General features: G+C 51.3%; 1 protein-coding gene across 1 annotated transcript; it reads left to right on the top strand.

Moving 5' to 3' along the window:
- The first annotated feature begins 8,154 nt into the window (after positions 1–8,154).
- Positions 8,155–12,447, top strand: C16H10orf71 (chromosome 16 C10orf71 homolog). The gene has a single exon (XM_060033683.1). The coding sequence runs from the start codon at positions 8,155–8,157 to the stop codon at positions 12,445–12,447; it is 4,293 nt and encodes a 1,430-aa protein (XP_059889666.1).
- The last annotated feature ends 6,189 nt before the right edge of the window (positions 12,448–18,636 follow it).

The raw sequence follows: 18,636 nt of genomic DNA, 5'->3' as shown, positions 1-18,636 counted from the left end.
ATGACCCTGGCAATGAGGAGAAGACAAAACACATCCTCAAGGGTAATCCTCCCAGCCTCTGGCTACTGGGGCACATACACGCCCCCAGTTTTCCCCAAGCATGTCTTCACTATGGTTGTGCCACCAGAGCCTTTGGCCCCTCCCTGATGGCTGAACTGGAAAACCTTGTCCATTCATTCCTGTTGGGGACCCCATTTCCCCTTGTGCACTCTAGTGCTTTGCAGAACCTGTGCCCAGCATCCAGCATCTGTGGATGGAGTGTTGAAAGACCAGTTCTCAGAGGGGCTGTTGAGCCTCCAGGGTTGCCTGTACAACACAGAGCAGATGCCAACACTTCACCTGCTGACACCTATAATTTAGGTATCGTATCAGTTAATGGCCATTTGCAATGTGGCTGTAACCAACACCCCAGTTAACGTACACAACAATTATTTGCTGGACGCTAGCCCTCCAGAGAGATTCAAAATCATTCCCCAGCTTGGAACACTGAGTGCCGTTAGAGAGACAAACAGGAAAATGGCAAAGTCATGAAGTCACGTATTTCTCCCTGATGTAGATGCTATATTCACCCTGAAACTCAACCCTAACTTAACTGGCACACGCCATGGTGCGAGTGAACACCTTCCGCCATCCTGTGAGCTGGCTCTAAGGATAACTGCTCTGCCTGCTTCCTCCTCCCATCGCAGGCAGATTTTATATGTTTTAGGGCTAGGAATCAAAAAGGAAATTAAATCCACCTGGATTCAAATTCACTAATTTGAAATGTATGATAATTCTGGAACTACTGGATTATAACTGACTTTCAGTTCAGTCCCACTAAGCCAGTCAATAGTGCAAATAACATCATGACAGAGGTGGAGGGATTTGCTCACTTTTTAACAGATATTTCTTGTGCTGTGCACTATGCCACAAGAGGAGATAGCCTGGAGAGCCAGACAGACACGGACCCTGCCACAGTGAAGCACCCAGGCTGTCAGGAGAGATAAGAATTCAACAATAATCACCCAGTTAAATACTTAATTACAATTATAATAAGTACGTCAAAGGAGAGGAGTATAGTGGGCTGTAAAAGCAGGTAGCAGAGATATTTAAAACAACGTGAGGAAGCTGCCTTATTGAAGGGGCATGTGAAGTGGGTTCTGAAGTATACATAGGAGTTAAGCAGGTAACAGGAGAAAGGTAGAATTAAAGAACTCCAGGCAGAGAGAAAAATATGTGCAAAAGCCCTGAGGCAGAAGGTAGCACGGCATATTGAAGAAGCTGGTAAAAGTCCAGGGTAGCTGGAAAGCCAAGCATGAGGGGAAAAATAGTCCAAGATGAGGATGAAAAGGGAGGCTTTGTTAAGAGAGATTGATTGTCATTCTTTCAAACTGGAAAGCCATTGAGGGATTCTAAGCAAGAGGTTGACATGAACAGATTTGGTTTTTAAAAGCTGCTTCTGGGTATAGTGCAGAGAATGACTATGGGCTCCTGCGGTAGCCCGAGGTAGACATGACAGCAGCTGGGGCCACGCAGTGGCCGTGGAGATTAAGATCAATGTGCGGGGGGGGGCAAGAGACCTTTCAAAGATGAGACTCGTGGGACGTGGACATGGATCGGTTTAGGGGAGGCATGGAGGAGGGAGAGGCAGCGGTCACAGGTGACTCAGATTTCTGGGATCCTCAGAGGAAGAACTGGCTTGTGGAAAGGTCACGGATTCCATTTTAAATGTGTGGTTTTGTGGAGCTGTCCGGGGGCAGATGGAAACAGAGGCTGGAGCCCAGACAAGCTGCCTGGCCTGGACATGCCGTCAGTGTGTGTCTGCTCCTGGCGACGCTGGGTGTGGGTAAAATCGCCCAGCGAGACTAACAAGGGAGAAGAGAAGAAGCCCCAGGGCCTGGCGCAGAGGAAATCCAACCATCCAGGAGAGGAAGATAAGAGATGAACCGTTAGGCCGGGCAGGGTAATGGAAAGTGTGTGAGTCCCACAAATGAAGGTGGGAGAGCTTCCCAGGAAGATAGTGGCCAACGGTCTTGATTGAAGCTTAGAAGTTAAGTCAGATGAGAAACAACTTTACCCGTTGGGCGATCCACTGGGGGAGGGGAAACTAAAGGCAGAGTAATGAGTCAAGGAAATAATGGGCGTGAAGAGTCAGGAAGCATTTAAGAGAGCAAACTGATTCTGAAGGCCATAGACACAAATAGGATGTTACCGTGCCATGAATAAATATTCATTCTCATTTCTATATATTCATCAGGGCAGATGCCAAGACCTTCTTTATAGCACGATTCAACGATATGCCATTCTCCCTCACTCATGTTACCTGAGGGGAACTGCACCCTTTCACCTGAAAAGTGCTCTTATGAGCCAGACTTTTCAGCAATTCGGGTTGGCTTCCGTCAAACAGCCCAAAGCAGGGAGCAGGGTGGTTTGTGCTGGCCTCTGGAGAACGTGTTTCAGCAGCAATGACAGTGAGTCCGTGACCCCCAGCACAGAGTGATGGGCTCCCTAAATGTCCACGAAATAAATGCACCATGTCCTTCTGCATCTCTGTCTCATCCACGTGTGACATGAAGTGATTTCATCCTCATCCCTAAATTGTACCCCGGTGGTGCTGCAGTGGGCTCTCTAGTTAGTGACACAAATCTGAATTTCCCAGATCGTCTTAAAACCCCAGACCAGGGGTCCTTCTCAGTAGAACTTCTCCATCTTTCTTGCTCCTTCTTTTCTGTGCCTGTCTGCCCTCCATTAAAGTTCTGGTTGAAGACACCCAATTCAGAGCATTGCCACGAACGTTTATTTGGCTTCTGTGTTGGTGTGTTCAGTAAACAAGGGCAAATAAGACTCCCTTCCTGGACTCGTGGAATTTTCTTTCTAATTGAGGAGAGAATGAAGCAATCATCAATTCCTGAGACACATGGGTTATAATGTGTGGCAATATGGCATGAGCTATGGAAAAGGTGAACCCAGCGTGCGGTGGGGACACAAAGGACAGCCTCGAGGGCCAGGGACGGGGCTAACCGGATAGTGAGCAACACAAAGTTGCACTCCACAAATCTGAGTTATTATGACTGTTAATATTACTAATAAACCACCATGGACTGGATTAATATCCAGGAGTTACAACATGAGGACAGTCTTCTGGAAACCCCAATGGTCTGCATTTATAATTTGCATAGTGGATTTATTTTAATTACTTCACACTTCATTCTGAGCACTCTTAAAATTCTCTTGGGCAGCTTTTTGGTTCTTTTAGCTGTCAAAATAGATGCTCAAACCTCCTGCCAACAGTAAATTGAACAGTACTGCCTGCCGAGTGGATTCAAGTTCAGCCCACTCTAGTTCTCTTTGCTGCAAAACCTGCATTATTAATTCACATGGGAAAAAGGCCTTTGGTCCAATTTGACTAGCAAAAAATGATTCACAGCTGGGCCATTCATATTAGAAATCCCAAAGACTTAAAACAGGTTCCTAAAGATTTCTTGGACCAGAGACAAATTAATGAATATTGGAAGGGATATAAATCTATCTTGGTTTCCCCCAAAATGCCTGCGTTTGGAATTTTGTTGAGTTCAAGTATGAGAGCCAAAAAAAAGAAAATTTGAAAGCCAATTGTATTACTGACATTTAAAGATAGCTTTTGTACTGAACTCATGCTTGGCCTTTTGGTCCTTAGGGTTCTAATGAAATTATTTTTCTTCTTCTTTCTAGATGGGCAGCAATGACAGCGAATGTAATCATGACAAGAAGTTTTAAAACTACAGATCCTAAAACCCAGGAAGGCAGGCACCCACTACCCCCACTCCTGTAACAGGTATGTATCAACTCAAGAGTCGGCCCCTGGAAAAACCTTCGGTTTGGGCTACTCTGCTGAAGCTTCCATTGGGTATCAGGAGACTAGGGGATGGGAGTGGGGGAAGGAAGCCAACTTTATATCGTCCCATCTGAACCCAGGTAAATCAAGTCAGAATGGAAGAAATTATCTGAATGAAGTTAGCAAGAGGGAGGTCTCTCTTTTTCCTGAGGCAGAAGCAATGTGGCTATCTTCTGAATACTCCAAACATCAGTGACCATCTTTTGTTACTGTTTGGAAGTATGACACGAGCCCAAGATCAGGTTGGGTTTTTTGGTCACATGCAACAGAAACAAAACTGGACAAGTGAAGCAGGAAAGGATACGTATTACGAGGAAAGGGGAACCCTCGTGGACTCAAGGTGAGGGCTGAAGCTCCAGGCTGGGAAAGGACAAACAGGGTGCCTGCTGCTGCTGGAAAGCAGACTCCCTCCTTGCGTCACTCCAGGAGAAACGGTCCAGTGGGCTGGCCTGGGTCTCACGTCTGCACTTGGCCCTGAGAGGTCTCTGCAGGCTCCTTGACTTTCAGCCCCACCAAGACTGAACGCCAAGGGGAGAGGAAATTCCCCAAAAGGTACCAAGTGTTCTTACTTGAAGGAAGGGATGGAAGCAGAGTGTTTAAAAACTAACAAGTATCTGCTAACAGTAGGTGGTATTTAATTGACTGGGGGTGTTTACTTAACTCTAAGATTCTAATTATTTCTCTAAGGACGCTATTTCCATCTTAACGTGGAAGTAGAGAAACCCCAGTGTTACTGAGTTCAGTCATTGCCGAGGTCAAAACCCCAGCATTCGGGACACCAGGGAGTCAGAAGACTCCCTGACTGTATCGGTAAGACCTCAAGAGCAGAAAACTTGACTTAAAATGTCCAGAGTCACGGAGGGCCCCCAATTCAGCCCAATAACACAGATTCCAGACAGGGGATGATTCTGGTCCAGGCTCACAGCCCAGCGGGGCCACAAGGACTCAGGAATGTTCCTCTGTCCACCAGGCCATCCTCAGCAAATTGGTCTTGAGTCATCATCGTTTGTCCCTCAGAGTTGCAAAACGGATGCCTCAGTGTTAGGAGTTGAATTGTATCCCACCCAAATTCATATATTGAAGTCCTAACCCCTCATGACCTCAGAATGTGATTTATTTGGAAACAGAGACATTGCAGATTTAAGTAGTTAAGATTAAGTCATTAGAGTGAGTTCTAACCCAATAGGGCTGGTGTCCTGATACACAGAGGAAAGGCAACATGAAGATACACGGGAAGAAGGCAGCCACCTGCAAGCCAAGGAGGGAGGCCTGGAATAGACCTGTCCCTCAAGGGTCTGTCTCTGTCCTCAGAAAGAACCAACCCTGCCCACACTTTGATCTGGGAACCCCAGCCTCCAGAACTGTAAGATAATGAATTTCTGTAGTTTAAGCCATCAGTCTGTGGTACTTTGTTACAACAGCACTAGCAAACAAATACAGTTTCAGGCTCCACGATCTGTACTGAAGTGAGAAAAAGGGCACCAAGAGAACAGAGACAATGGGGACCATTCCCTTGATCAGAAAGGCAAGAGTTTCCCCAGTCGTCGGAATGCTTCCACCCCTGTGGCCAGAACTAGCTGTGTGGGAGTCTAAGACCATGAGCATTTAGCTTCTGCAGTTTTTTGAGAGGAAGGAGAAAAGAGAGAAGGGCTTGGGGACAGGGGCGAGGCTGGCCAGGAGCAGGGGCAGGGCGGATGCTCTCCCCTTTCAGGTGCCTTCTAAAAGGCACCTACTGTGCTTTCTGGGGAGCAAGTGGCCCCGATTCTCAAGGCAGGGCTGAGGAGTATGTAAATACAGGCTTTCCCAGGGCCGTCAGTGGTGCCTCATCAGCTCATCCAGTTTACTAGAACTTGGGGTCCTTTGCTTGCTCTGGCAGCCCCAACTCAGCCCTTTCATTCATAAAAATGAGTCAGCCTCCCAATGAATCAGCATCAGAAACCCACCGGAGTGCTGTGGTCAAGAGACAGGAAACAGAAAATCCCAAGGAAGGCTGTTGGCCTCCGGGACCAAAACACAGCAGTGCTAGCACAGTGGCATCAGGCCCTGTGGGACACCTGGTGGGCGGCCCTCTATGAGGAGCCAGGATATGATCAGGACCCCTGCCGTGCAGGCCCTACCACCCTGGTGGCACGTGTTCATCTTCCACCCCTTACAGCCTTGTTCAGGCCCCTAAGCTTACTGCTCAGGCCAGCCAGGCAAGGAGGGGAGCGTACGGGCTTGCCAGTTTCCTCTGCTGATGTGCCTGAATGGGGCCACTGTGTGACAGGGTTGCATCAGTCAGCTGCTAGAATGTTCACTGTGCCAAACGCCCCCAACTTGAGCCCACTCTAGGGTCTATACTTGTTCTTTTATCTAACTTTTCATGTACTCATGTGTTCATCCCCTGCCCTGGCCAGGCCTGTTCTAGGCATTGGAGGCGTGTACCCAATGGTAGTAATCAGGGTCCCAGCAGGAAGTAACATCCTTAGACAGAATCCAGAAGGCAATGCAATGAACCACCTCATACCTATTAGGATGGCTACTATCAAAACAAAAAGAGCAGAAATTGGAATTCTGTGCATGGTTGGCAGGTGTGTAAAATGGAACAGACAATGAGGAAAACACTGTGGCAACTCCTCAAAAAATTAAAAATAGAACTACCATATGATCCAGCAATTCCACCTCTGGGTATGTGCCCTAAAGAATTGAAAGCAGGGTCTTGAACAGATATTTGGACACCCATGTTCATAGCAGCATTATTCACAACAGCCAAAGGGTAGAAGCAGCCTAAGTGTCCACTGACAGATGAATGAAGAAACAAAATATGTTGTATACATACGATGCAATACTGTTCAGCCTTAAAAAGGAGGGAAATTCTGACACGTGTTGCAGCATGGATGATCCTTGAGGACATTGTGCTAAGTGAATAAACCAGTCACGAAAAGACAATCACTGATTCCCCTCATATGAGGTACCTAGAATAGTCAAGTTCATAGAGGCAGAAAGTAGAATGGTGATTTCTAGGGGCTTGGGGAGGAGAGAATGGGGAGTTGTTGTTTAATGGATACAGAGTTCAGTTTTGCAAGATGAATGCACTTAATACTACTGAACTGTACACGTAAAATGGTTAAGATAGTAAATTTTATGTCGTGTGTATTTCACCACAATTTTTTAAAAAAAGAAGAAAAGAACGCAATGAAGGGACTATCACAGAAGTGTAGGCAGAATTAGGGAGACCCCAGGATGTGGAGTCACTGAGGAAGTGACAGCCACTCTTCCGGCAGCCCCAGGGGGCAAGGGCAGCAGTGTTGCAGGGCCCAGTGAGAGTCAGAGCCCAGGGGAGGGGCTGTAGTTAGAGAGGACTGTAGTGTTGCCAGGACCCCACTCCACAGTCAGAAGCAGGAAGTAGGGGGACAGAAATGCCAGGACGGCTGGATCCCCCTTGATCCAAGCTCCCACCAGCACCTCCCACTGGCCACACCCAAGGGCAAGTCAGAGAGTGAAGGATCCCTGGTGAGGCAGGCTCTGGGGGACTGTGCCCTCTTGGGGTGGCTCTGGGACAAGGGCAGTCAGCAAGCAGACAGCCTAGTGGCTCCTGAGCTCCGGGTTCTTACAGCCTAAGGAGGGGATAAGCAACAAAGAAATACATTTAGTTTTAGATGGTGCTCAGTACCCCAAAGAAAATAAACCAGGCCCTGTGAGAGAGAGTGAGGAGGGAACACCCTGTGGAATGCCAGGGAAGTTCACTCTGCAAAAATGACACGTCTGGACCTTAGGCACCGTATTAGTCAGGGTTCTCCAGAGGAACGGAACCAATAGGATGTATGCACATATACACGGAGGAAGAAGGAGATTTGTTGTAAGGAACCGGCTCATGTAACAGTGGGACTGGCAAGTCTAGTATCTTCAGGGCAGGCCAGCAGGCTGGACACCCAAGGGGGAGTTGAAGTTGCAGCTCCAGTACAAAGACTGGAGGTAGAATTGCCTCTTGCTCGGGGGATCTCAGCCTTGCGGACGAGGCCCACCCACGCTGTGGAGAGTAACCCGCTTTACTGACATTTGACCAAAAACTGGGCACAATGGCCCAGCCAGGTTGACACGTAAGATCGACCATCCAGACCGGCGTGTCATGCTTATACGGAGCCGCTAAGTTGAATATCATATTCACACCCTGCACTTTTTCCTTTTGCAGAGAAAAAAAATTCCCACTTTGTAATTGCATCTGGTCATCGGGAAGCTCCAGTTTTGTGGGGAGAGGGCTGCATCCAACCCTTCCTAAATCATCACCCAGAGGTGCCCACTGACTGACAGGGACGCAGAGGATGCAGGGGAGTAAGAAGTGCACGGACGGCTTCAGCGACTCCTCGAGCATTGGCAGCGTGCTGGACGATGCAGACAGGGAGGTGAGCAGCCTCACAGACCGGGCGTTCCGGAGCCTGTGCATCTCAGAGGACGCGTCCTTCCATGACTCCGACCTGGCCCTGTCCCCGGATATCACTCGCCAAGTGTTCGGGAATTTTCACCAGAGAACGGTGAGCCATACCCATCGGAAAAGCGGCATTTGGAGCCAGTTACCGTCCCAAGGCACGGAGCATGCCGGCTGGGCGGCCACGTTCCAACAGCTGCCCAAGTACGTTCAAGGGGAGGAGAAGTATCCCAAGAGCAGCCCCCCACTGACACCAGCCCAGAGGAGACTGGAAGTGCCCGTTTCCGGCCTGAGGAGCAGCAACAAGCCTGTTTCCAAAGTGTCGTCACTGATTAAATCTTTCGACAGGACTGAAAGCCAACGTTGTGACAGCAGGCCTCCTACCAGCAAGCCTCCAGCTCTCAAAAACCCCCCCAAATTTGCTCCTCTTCCAGAAAGCGGTGTCAACTTCTGCTTCGATTCTGCCGTTTTGACGGTCAGGAGGGTGCCTGCTGAAGTCTCCAGCACCCATAAGACTAGCCACCAGCCTGGCAGGAAGCACGGACAGCAGGAGTCCCCCAAGAATCCTGAAATGGCCTGTCACGGCCCCAACAGCTTCCTCCCAACGCCCGAAAACGCAGCCAACTCATTTGAGTCAAAGTTCCCCTCTCCGGCCCACAGGGCAGCCACCAGCGAGACTGGAAGGGGCCAGGAGTGGGCTCGCAAAGGGACCTTTCTTCACAGTGAAAACAGTGCTTTTGAGTCATGGAACGCCCACCAACCCAGGCTGCCTGAGAGGAAGGATGCTGCTGACACTGTCACAGAAAGCAAGGCTCCCAAGCGTTACGAGGACACGCCCTTGTTAAGAGAGCCCCCGGCCTCTGAGCACAAAGCCTCGCCCTGCCACCTCCGGGCCGGCTGCGGTCAGGAAGAGAACAGGCTGGCCGCAGGGACTCACTCCACATCTGGAACCTGGGGATCTAGGGATCTGGGAGCCCAGGGATTTGCTACGGAGGGAAAAGCTTCCAGCTCACAGCCTGAGCCTCCATTGAAACCGACCCATGCCCCCTGGAGGAAACCAAAGTCTGGGAAGGGAGGTAAAGAAAGTCTGCAAGATGCTTCAGAAGAGAAGCAGCAGACCAGCTGGAGAGGCCCAGCCTTGTACACAAAGCACAATCCCCAGGGGCAGTTTCCAGAAAAGGATGCCCTCGACACGCCTGTGGACCCCCACGAGCATTACGACCCTCCTTTCAACATCAGTAAGCTCCTGACCCCTGTCATACCCAACAAGCACGTGCTGGAGTCCTCCAACAGCCAGCCAGCAGAGGTAACCCCGTCACCCACAGGACAGCTAAACGGATACCAAGAGAAGGAGCCCGGTGAATGTCAGTCCTGGGACAGTTACAAATCCAAAGCCCCCAGCCTGCTGTTCAACCTCAAAGATGTGCGGAAGAGCACGTACAGTCCCTCACCCCTCTTGAAAGGCCCTGATGAGAAAACCAGAGGCAAGCAAGAATCCCTGAGCAACGGCGGCCTGCTTCCCAACGGGCTCGAGGAAGGCCCTCCAGATGAGCTTTCTAAGGAGACACCAGCTGATGCCCCTCCTGTGTCACTCATCAGTACGCAGAAGGACCCCAAAGCTGACCCCGGTGCAGCCTCTGCAGACAACTACCTAACTCTCACCTCGCCATCACCTAACGCCAAAGCGCCCTTCTGTGTCAATGGCGAGGCCGGCGACAGGAACAGCTATGAGAAGGACGATGCCAGTGGAGAATCGGAGATGGGGGGTGCCAGGCCCAGCTGGCGTCCAGACTCCAGGGAACACTGCCCCAGGAAACATCTGTCTCTGAAGCTTTGCAGTGGAGACCCTGAGGCAGGGAAGGCTGCGGAGACCCCAAAGACCTCCGGCCTAGAGAATGGATTCTTGAGATCCGTCTCTCAAGATACAGAACCCGAGAGAGAGGCAAGGCTTCAGAATCCAAACTTCAACCAGAAATTCTCCCCAGGGCCCCTTTCTCCCGAGGAGGAAGATGTGTTTTACAGTGACAGCCAGTCTGATTTTATGCCAGGGCTCAAAAGTAAGAGCAAATTCAGCACCAGCTCTTCAGATCAGTCCTTTGCCTCGTTCGAGGACCAGCAGAAGACGTGGTTTGCCGAGAGCCAGCAGGAAGAAAGGAGGAATGACGTGAGTGTAGGTGACAGTCAGAAGGATGAGAAGGAGAAAGTGATGGAGGAAGATGAACTACAATACCGCACCTTGAGTAATGGGCACTCATGCATGGAGGAGCACAGCAAGTGGGAATCCTTGCAAGGAGAAGAGGAAAGTTTGCCGGAAGGTAGCCCCGGGAAGGCGTCGAGGGAGGAAGCTAATTTCAGAGGCACTGGCATTGGGGGAAGTAAGGATACAGCTCTTTCACATGCCAAAGACCTAACCCCTTCACCATGTTCCACTTCAAACAAGCACATACTCTTTGCAATTAAAGACAACACCCTCAGGGCCACCCCCGTGATAAAACCCATCATGCTGCCCCTCCTGAGATCCATGTCCTCAGACTCCCTGCTGGGCACTGGCCACAAAGAGGAGGAACTGCCAAGGCCAGGCTGGGGCAGGGATGCTGGTCTTTGTGCCCCCGACAGCCGGGAAATGCCCAGCACTCTGCCACCCACCAGCGTGCAAGGCACACACTTGAAGGGGGCGGCCTGTGAGGATACGGAGGACCGCGGGTGGGGTCCCAGCGCAGCCAGGTCAGAGACGTCCCAGGCAGCCCCAAAGGGGTATGTCCCATTTCCTCCACTCACGGGAGAGGGCCAAGGGTTGAAGCCACCCCGAGAGGCCGTACATAAAGTCGTGGCCAGCAATGGCAAGAGCAGTTCCATAGACCAGGGGAAGCTGGATGCTCCAACGTGCATACCCACGATTGCTTTGCCAGAAGGCGACCTGGAAGACCAGCCACCCCTACAGAAGCTTGGAACCCGTTGGGAAGAGCAGGCACAAGGCTTCCAAAGTCACTTTTTGTCTACACCCAGAGCACAGCCCCCAGGGAGAAGACTGGTCCCCGGTGAGCTAGCAGCTTCCCCCAGCGCCAGCTCCCTGGAAGAGAACAGTGCATGCTCCCCTGCCACCAGCAGCATTTACGATGATGCTTACCAGGCCCCCAGTGAGCCCAGCCTGCTGCCAGGGGAGCCTCCCCGCAGCAGCCCCTGGGCCAGCTCCCGCCCTGGCAGGGTGGCGCAGAGGGAGGACCTGACACATGCCCTCACGTGGGAGCCCGGCTCCGACCCCCAACTGGAGTCATCAGCAGAAGACCTCAGGACACTTTCTCCAAGAGGCTCCTTGTTGGACGTGACCACCAGCTCAGCTGGCCTCCTGGAGAAGCCAGAGCCTCCTTCTCAGCTGGAAAGGGCGGCTGGCAAGCCTCCAGCAGTACCACCCAAAACAGAGAAGGCCCTGCGGCGGGCCAAGAAGCTAGCTAGCAAGAGGAGAAAGACCGACCAGCCACAGGAAAAGCATGGCGAACGCCGGGAGGAAAAGCTGCACCCCGAGGACTCAGAGCGCAGGCCACCTTCCCCCGGAGAGAGGCCCCCAGCCAGGTTCCCCGTGGTCCGTTCCCTGCCCCCTCCCTTGCGCCGCCACTCAGTGTCTGCCTTCTCAGAGCCGATCCAGAGGCGGCCTGGGGGCTCCCAGTCCCTTACACCCCTGTCCCCTTACCCTGCCACCCAGAAGGTCCTCCAAGACCCCCAATCTGGAGAGTACTTTGTCTTCGATCTGCCGCTCCAGGTGAAAATCAAGACCTTCTATGACCCAGAGACGGGCAAATACGTCAAGGTCTCTATCCCATCCTCTGAGGGGGGTTCCCCTGAGCCAAGCCCGCCGGATGCCCTTGCTGCTCCCTACGTGCTGTACCCGGGCTTCCGGCCCCTGCCTGTGACAGCCTTGATGCCCCTGCGCTGCTCCTCTCAGCTCTCTGCCCCCACCTTCCTAAGGCAGCGCCCTCACACCAACGAGGCAGCTGGCCCCAGGCCCCAGAGCGCCCAGGATGCTGGCCTGCAGCTGGCCTCTGAGCCTCCCAGTGACCCCACCCAGCACTCTGCAGGCCAGTGCCCCGAGGGGCGCCCCCAGAGCCCAGGGGAGGAGGTGGGAGATGCTCCAAGACTGCATATCATCTCCACTAACGACCTAGAGGACTTTGCCATGGAAGGCATTTCTTGAGAATCACAGCAGACTAACCCACCCCCCGATAAACCCAGAAGAGCTTACTTCTCCCTCCCCCAGAACAGTCAAATACACACACACACACACACACACACACACACACACACACACACACACATCAACTCATACTCTGCCATCTGAGATCGGTAAAGTTTCAAAGGAAGTGGGGATCCTCAGAAAACCCTACCTGCAGGACTCCGCAGGGCTCCCCTCCCTGGGAGGGCGCTGCTCTGCTCTCGTAACAAGTCCCTTCTGAGCCTCTTCCTGGATCCAGGATCTGCTCCACTTCTTTTCTCCTCCCCTGCCTGCTCCCTGTTCTCCCCTGGCCCTGCCACCAGGGTGGGTCCAGCCTGATTCCCTAAGAAGCTGTCCCCGCCAGCATTCCACCCACTCCTCCTCAAGGGTCGGCTCGCACAGTGAGCAAACCCCAGGGCCCCCCAGAAGCACTGCGCCGCGCTGAGCCCTGCCCGGCCAGCAGACCGCCCAGTACACCCCCTCCTAGGTCAGGTGTGGCACTCGGTGGCCACCCCACCCTCACTCAGACACAGCAGCCCTTTCCAGCTCACCTTAGGGGGTAAATGGCTGAGGGCTGAACCAAGGCAATCTTGCAGAAATGTTTATTTGAATAGAATGGGTTTTCTTTACTGAGGAAACTTTCCTCTGAAGGCTATTTTCTGATCACCTTGTAAAAAGTGAAACAAGTTTGCAGATGCGGTTCTGTCCGTGGACTCCTGTCTTTCTTCTGTGGGCAGTGGTGGGTCTGTGAGTAAAGTGTCGTGCCTTCCAGGCCTCCTATCACGACTTGGCAGCCACCCAGGGTCTCTGCTCTGAACAGAGTGGCCTCGACACCCACCGCGGTCCCAGAGTCCCTGCTTGATCCTTTAACACCTGTCCGAGCCTTCTCGGGCCAGGCTCTCCACCAGTGCTGGGGTGGCAGAGATGAGCAGGACCCACGTCCGCCATCGAGGATGACCTGGGACATGAGTCAGGCCCTGACGGTCCCAATTTAATGACCTATGCTCAAAAGGAAATCATGTTTCCCCCAAGTCCCTCTGGGAGTTGGAGGGAAGAATCTGACAACTGAGGGGAACAGAGTGCAGTCACCACCTCTGCACCTCTGAGAGCAGTGAGGGTCTGTGAGCAATGCCCACTGTGGGCAACGTGCTGGGAAGGAAAGAGACCGGCCTCGTGGGCCTCCACCCGGGGCTTCCGCTGAAGCCTCTTAATTCTTGTGCTGTGGGAAACACGGGCTAGAGTGCCTTCAGCCTTGTTTAGAAGGGGCAGCTGTCAAGGCAGCTGTCAGGACTGCACTGCTCACGTCCCAGGAGACCACACAAAATGTATCACCCTGGTCCTTTTGGCCAACATGCCATTTCCAGGCTGGGAAGGCAGGGAGACACCCAGCTCATCACGTCCCAGACTCGTGCAAATACTGGGGTTTTGAAGATATTCTGGGTCGTAATTTGGATTCAGAATTTTACACCTGTTTGATTTTCCCAAAAGTGCAGCCACACCTTAATTTCATTCCGAAAATGTTACACAAGTCCCCCGGCCTTGGCATAGCACGTCAACACCTGGTGAGTCAGCCAAGAATTCAGGTAGGCCATTGTCTGGGAAGTCTGGTTCGCACGAGTCACTCACCGGGATGCCAGTGAAGCGAGCTGGGACCTTGGCTCTGCCACCAAATCACCGAGCATCCTCTCACCTGTTTTCATCTTACTCGAATAAGAAAGATAACATCTCATTTCAAAATTCTCAGGGCCCAGGAAAAGAATTACCTAACAAAAAAAGAGTCCCCCGGTTAAAAACTAACCATAGTTACAGGAATCACAAGGAAAAATATACTTTACATAAGAGGAGCTTATGTTTGAGGACCAGTCATCTTCTGTCTTAGAAGCAATACGAGCAAGGATATTGAAGGAGCTAAAAGCATAAAGATAGATATTTGGAGATCAAGGTCAACTCCCCAGTCCTCTTTGCTCCTGTGAATGTAAAAGAGGAACAGGGCATCTGGCAGAATGCAGCACCCACTCACAAATATAGAATAAGGACTCCTTGGACACCTGGCTCTCCAGCAAGTCAGCTAGAGGGAAGGCTTCCATCACTTACAGCAAAGTACCTAAATTCCTAAAAAGCAGATAATGTCTCCAGGGGACAAAAGTCACTGAAGACCAACTCATTTGCAAATGAGTTTCTTTCAGTTTCTTTCTGTTTGGGGTTGGGGGGAGTCATTTATGCCTCCTTCCTTCCTCCTCCCCCCCCACCCCGCCCTCTCCCTCCTACCCTCTTTTTTTCTCTTCTTTCCTCCCTCCCTTCACAAACATTTTCAGAGTCCCTGTGCTGTGCCAGGTGCTACACTGGGCACCAAAGATACCATGATAATGAGATCTGATCTCTGTGCCCAGGGAATTAAAATCTATCAAGGAAAGACAATTACAGTCCCACATGGTGAGGGATGTAATAGCGTGGCCTGAAGAGCATCTGACTCATATCCTGGAGGGAAAAAGGGCTTTCCTGCAGGAATGACACCTGAGCTGAGCCAGGAAACACAAAGTTGTGCATCAGCTTGTGAAGAAACAATTTCCCCCCTTTAATCTGTCTATCAAACAAAAGTGACATGTACTAAATACTAATAGATCTGTCTTTCCATATCAAAGTGTATTGGTTTAGCTAATTGTTCTTTAGCATTTCTGATCAGCACGAGCATAGAACCAGTGTAGCCTGGCAGGATAGACCTTTGCTGATATGTCCTTCAACTTCTGAACTGAAATTTCACTCATCTGAGTTGCCCAGAAAAACCACTGTTTCTATCATTGTGTTTAGTAGGATAATGGTAAGAATTGTGAACATATTGTTTGTGGAAACTGTAGGTAAAGACCACGCCTACATCTTCTGTTTACTATGAGTTATGGCCCTTTACTATGAGTTATGGCCCTTCCAAGTGTCTCCTGGGGAGGGGACATAAACGCAGAGCACCTCGAGGGAATGATCAAAGGTCCTGGGGCTGCTCAACAGAAAATGACCAAGAGCTTACACTGTCCATCACACAGGCTGTGCCAGCCCCTGACTGGGGAGATTTGAGCCTGGTCTCAGACCTCACTACAAACCTATGAGAGGTACCCTCATTAGCTTCATGTTACTGTAAATAAGCAAAGGTACTGAGACGTGGAGTAACTTCCCATAGTCAACAGTCACCGAGTGAGGGGCCCACACAGGAACTCAGGTCTCTCTCACTTCTAGGCAGGCACTTGAGCCCCCAGTCATGCATCTCTAAGTGTGGTCCGTAAACCAGCAACCTCCACATCACCAGGGAACTTGTTAGAAATCCAGAACCTCCATCTGCATTTTCAAAAGATTCCCCAGTGACTTGTTTGCACATTAAACTTTGAGAAGTGCTAGCAGCTCCTGCTTGGCCTGGAAAGGAGAAGATTTAGGGGAAACAAATCGATATCTTCATGTCTCTCGACATCACCATGGGAGGGAAGAGAAACTTACACGTCTGGGTGGGAGAGTTGCAGAGATGCTGATTCACACTGACTATGAGAAAGGCATCTCTAATGACTACAGCTGTCTCCACGTGGCACAAGTGGCTTGGGGAGAGCTAAGCTCCCTGTCATTGGAGATGTTCAGTAGAAGCCAATGACCCCTCTCCCAAGACAGGGATGGATGCCGATGTCAAAGGGGGCCTAATGCCAGCTTTTGAGACCCCAGGCTCCATGTGGGGCTCCAGCATGCCGATGTCATGAATCCAAAGTCTACACAGGGGATGGCCACGTGAGTGAATCATACGAGGGAAATGACTACACATAAAAGGGGACTCTGGGCAAAACCCAAATTCTATGTATGTGAAAAGCATTTGGGCCCAGAGAACAAACACCCTGACACTGGACACAGTCACCTTGTGTGGTCCCTCCACATCATTGCCATAAGTGGAGCCCCTATCTCTACTCTTCCTTGCACTGGTAGCCTGTCGTGTACCTGTGTTAGCTATATACCTGAGGGCCCTCCAGCCAGCCAGGTGACCCACTGTATGGGGCAGTGTGATTTCAAGAGGCCTCCCCATCTGTCCTGATCCACACACGTTGACCACCCTTCCCCTGCCAAGTTTGCTGACTTCCCAGAGGGTGGATACCTTCTGATGGAAAACTTTTGACCAATGTTCAATATCACTAGGGATGTTCAAATCAAAACCATAATGAGGTGTCACCGCATACCCATTAGGATGGCTACTATACAAATTAAAAAAAAAAACAAAAAAAACCAGAAAACAGGTGTTGGTGATGTTGTGGAGAAAGTGGAACCTTTATGCATTACTGGTGGGAATGTAAAATAGTGCAGCTGCTGTGAAAAACGGGATGGCTGGTCCCCAAAAAGTTAAACAGAATTACCACGTAATCTGAAAATTCCATTCCTAGGTATATATACAAAAGAACTGAAAGCCAGAGTTCAAAGAGATATTTGCATACCCACATTCATAGCAGCATTATTCACAGTATCCACAAGGTGGAAGCAACTCAAATGTCAATCACCAAATGAACAGACAAACAAAATGTGGTATATATGTGCAATTGAATATCATTCAGCCTTTAAAAGGAAGAAAATTCTGACACATGCTACAACATGGATTAACGTTGAGGACATTATGTTGAGTGCAATGAGCCAGTCACAGAAGGATAACTACTGCATGATCCCACTTTTATGAGGCACTGAGTAGCCAAACTCGTAGAGACAGCAAGTAGAATGCTGGTTGCCAGGAACTGAGGGCAGAGGCGGTGGGGAGTTGATATTTAATGGGTGCAGAGTTCCAGTTGGGGAAGGTCAAAAATGTCTAGAGTTGGATGGTGGTTAATGTACTTAATGAACACTTAAAATGGTTAAAATGGTAAATCTTATGGTGTGCAAATTTTGGCACCATTTAAATAAACAGAACAAAAAAAGCCTTTGACCAGCACAAGCATCCCATTCACCCTGACGCCCCAGCGCAGGGTTGGAGGTTAAAGAAAACGCTGCCCTTGGTGTGGCCAAGCACAGGCTGGTCTCCACCTTCTCCTGGAGACGAAGGTGCAGGGTTCGGGATCACGGTTGGTGGGGCTGCTCAGATCCACACTCTCCTGATGGCAGAGCACCTACCCCTGACTCCACAGAGGAAGATGGAGGAAGAGAAAGCTCTAGGGTCCTGCCACCCACACCAGGTCCTCCTCTTCTTGGCTCCCATGCTCAGCAGCCTGTGCACGTCCCCTGGTGGCCCAAGCCACAGTCCTGGCCGCTGTCCCCACTGCTCCCAATCTCTTGCCCCCAATTCAATCAGACCCCAAATCTGAAAATTCTCCCTTCGGACATCTATCAATGAGCAGCCGTCTGCACCGTGTCACCCCTCAACCCCACTCAGAGCACCCTCACTCCCCCCACTCCCAAGGTGACTCCCTTCCAAAACAAGGGTAGTCCAAGGCCCTGCCTGACACCCCAGGGCTCCCTGCTCACCCCAGCAAAGAGTCAGGCTCCAGAGAAGGACGTGCAAGGCTGCCACATGCTGGGGACCCCCATCTTCTCCCGGCTCATCTCCTGCCTGTTCCTACAGGTCCTTTGGACTCCCACCAACTTGAGCTTCTTTGAGTTGACCAAATGGGCCATTTCCAGCCCCTCCGCACGCTCTTTGACTCCTCTACAAGAGACAGGCCTGTGTCTTCTCACCCACCGGCTGTGCCCCGCAGAGTGGAGTCAGTGTGCAAGTCGAAAGTCAAGTCAGAAGGCGCCATGCCACTTCCATCGGTCCCCTGGAACGAGTGCCCTGCGAGTCCTCAGCCACCACAGGGCAGTCCACGTACCCTGGTTCACTCTGCTGTGGAGAAGCCCACCCTGGCCCACGTGGAGGGGGCCTGGAGAGGCCCTGAGATGACACAGAGAGAGAGGAAGAGATCCGCCCCCTCCTGTTCCAGCTCCAACTTCTGGCTGCCCAAGCCAGCGCCGCCTCACTAAGCCATTCCCAGATTCCTGACCCACAAAGCCATGACAGATAACAAAGTGATTTCTGTCATTTGAAGCCACTAAGTTTCAAACTTACACAGCAACAGGTGACTGGAGCCCTCTCCTTCCCCAGCCTCCCTACCCTCTCCACGCTCACCTTCTCCCGGGACCCTCTGGACCCTCCCCTCCCCACCAGCCTGCTCCTGCCCACTCCTGTGTGCC

The sequence above is a fragment of the Delphinus delphis genome, chromosome 16 (assembly GCF_949987515.2).
Source record: "Delphinus delphis chromosome 16, mDelDel1.2, whole genome shotgun sequence".
NCBI lineage: Eukaryota > Metazoa > Chordata > Mammalia > Artiodactyla > Delphinidae > Delphinus > Delphinus delphis.
Note: the sequence above shows the minus strand (reverse complement) of the source record. Positions and strands in the feature narration are given on the sequence as shown.

What these genes read in the sequence shown, in the direction of transcription:
- C16H10orf71 (XM_060033683.1), top strand. Translation starts at nt 8,155, where the DNA reads ATGCAGGGGAGTAAGAAGTGCACGGACGGCTTCAGCGACTCCTCGAGC.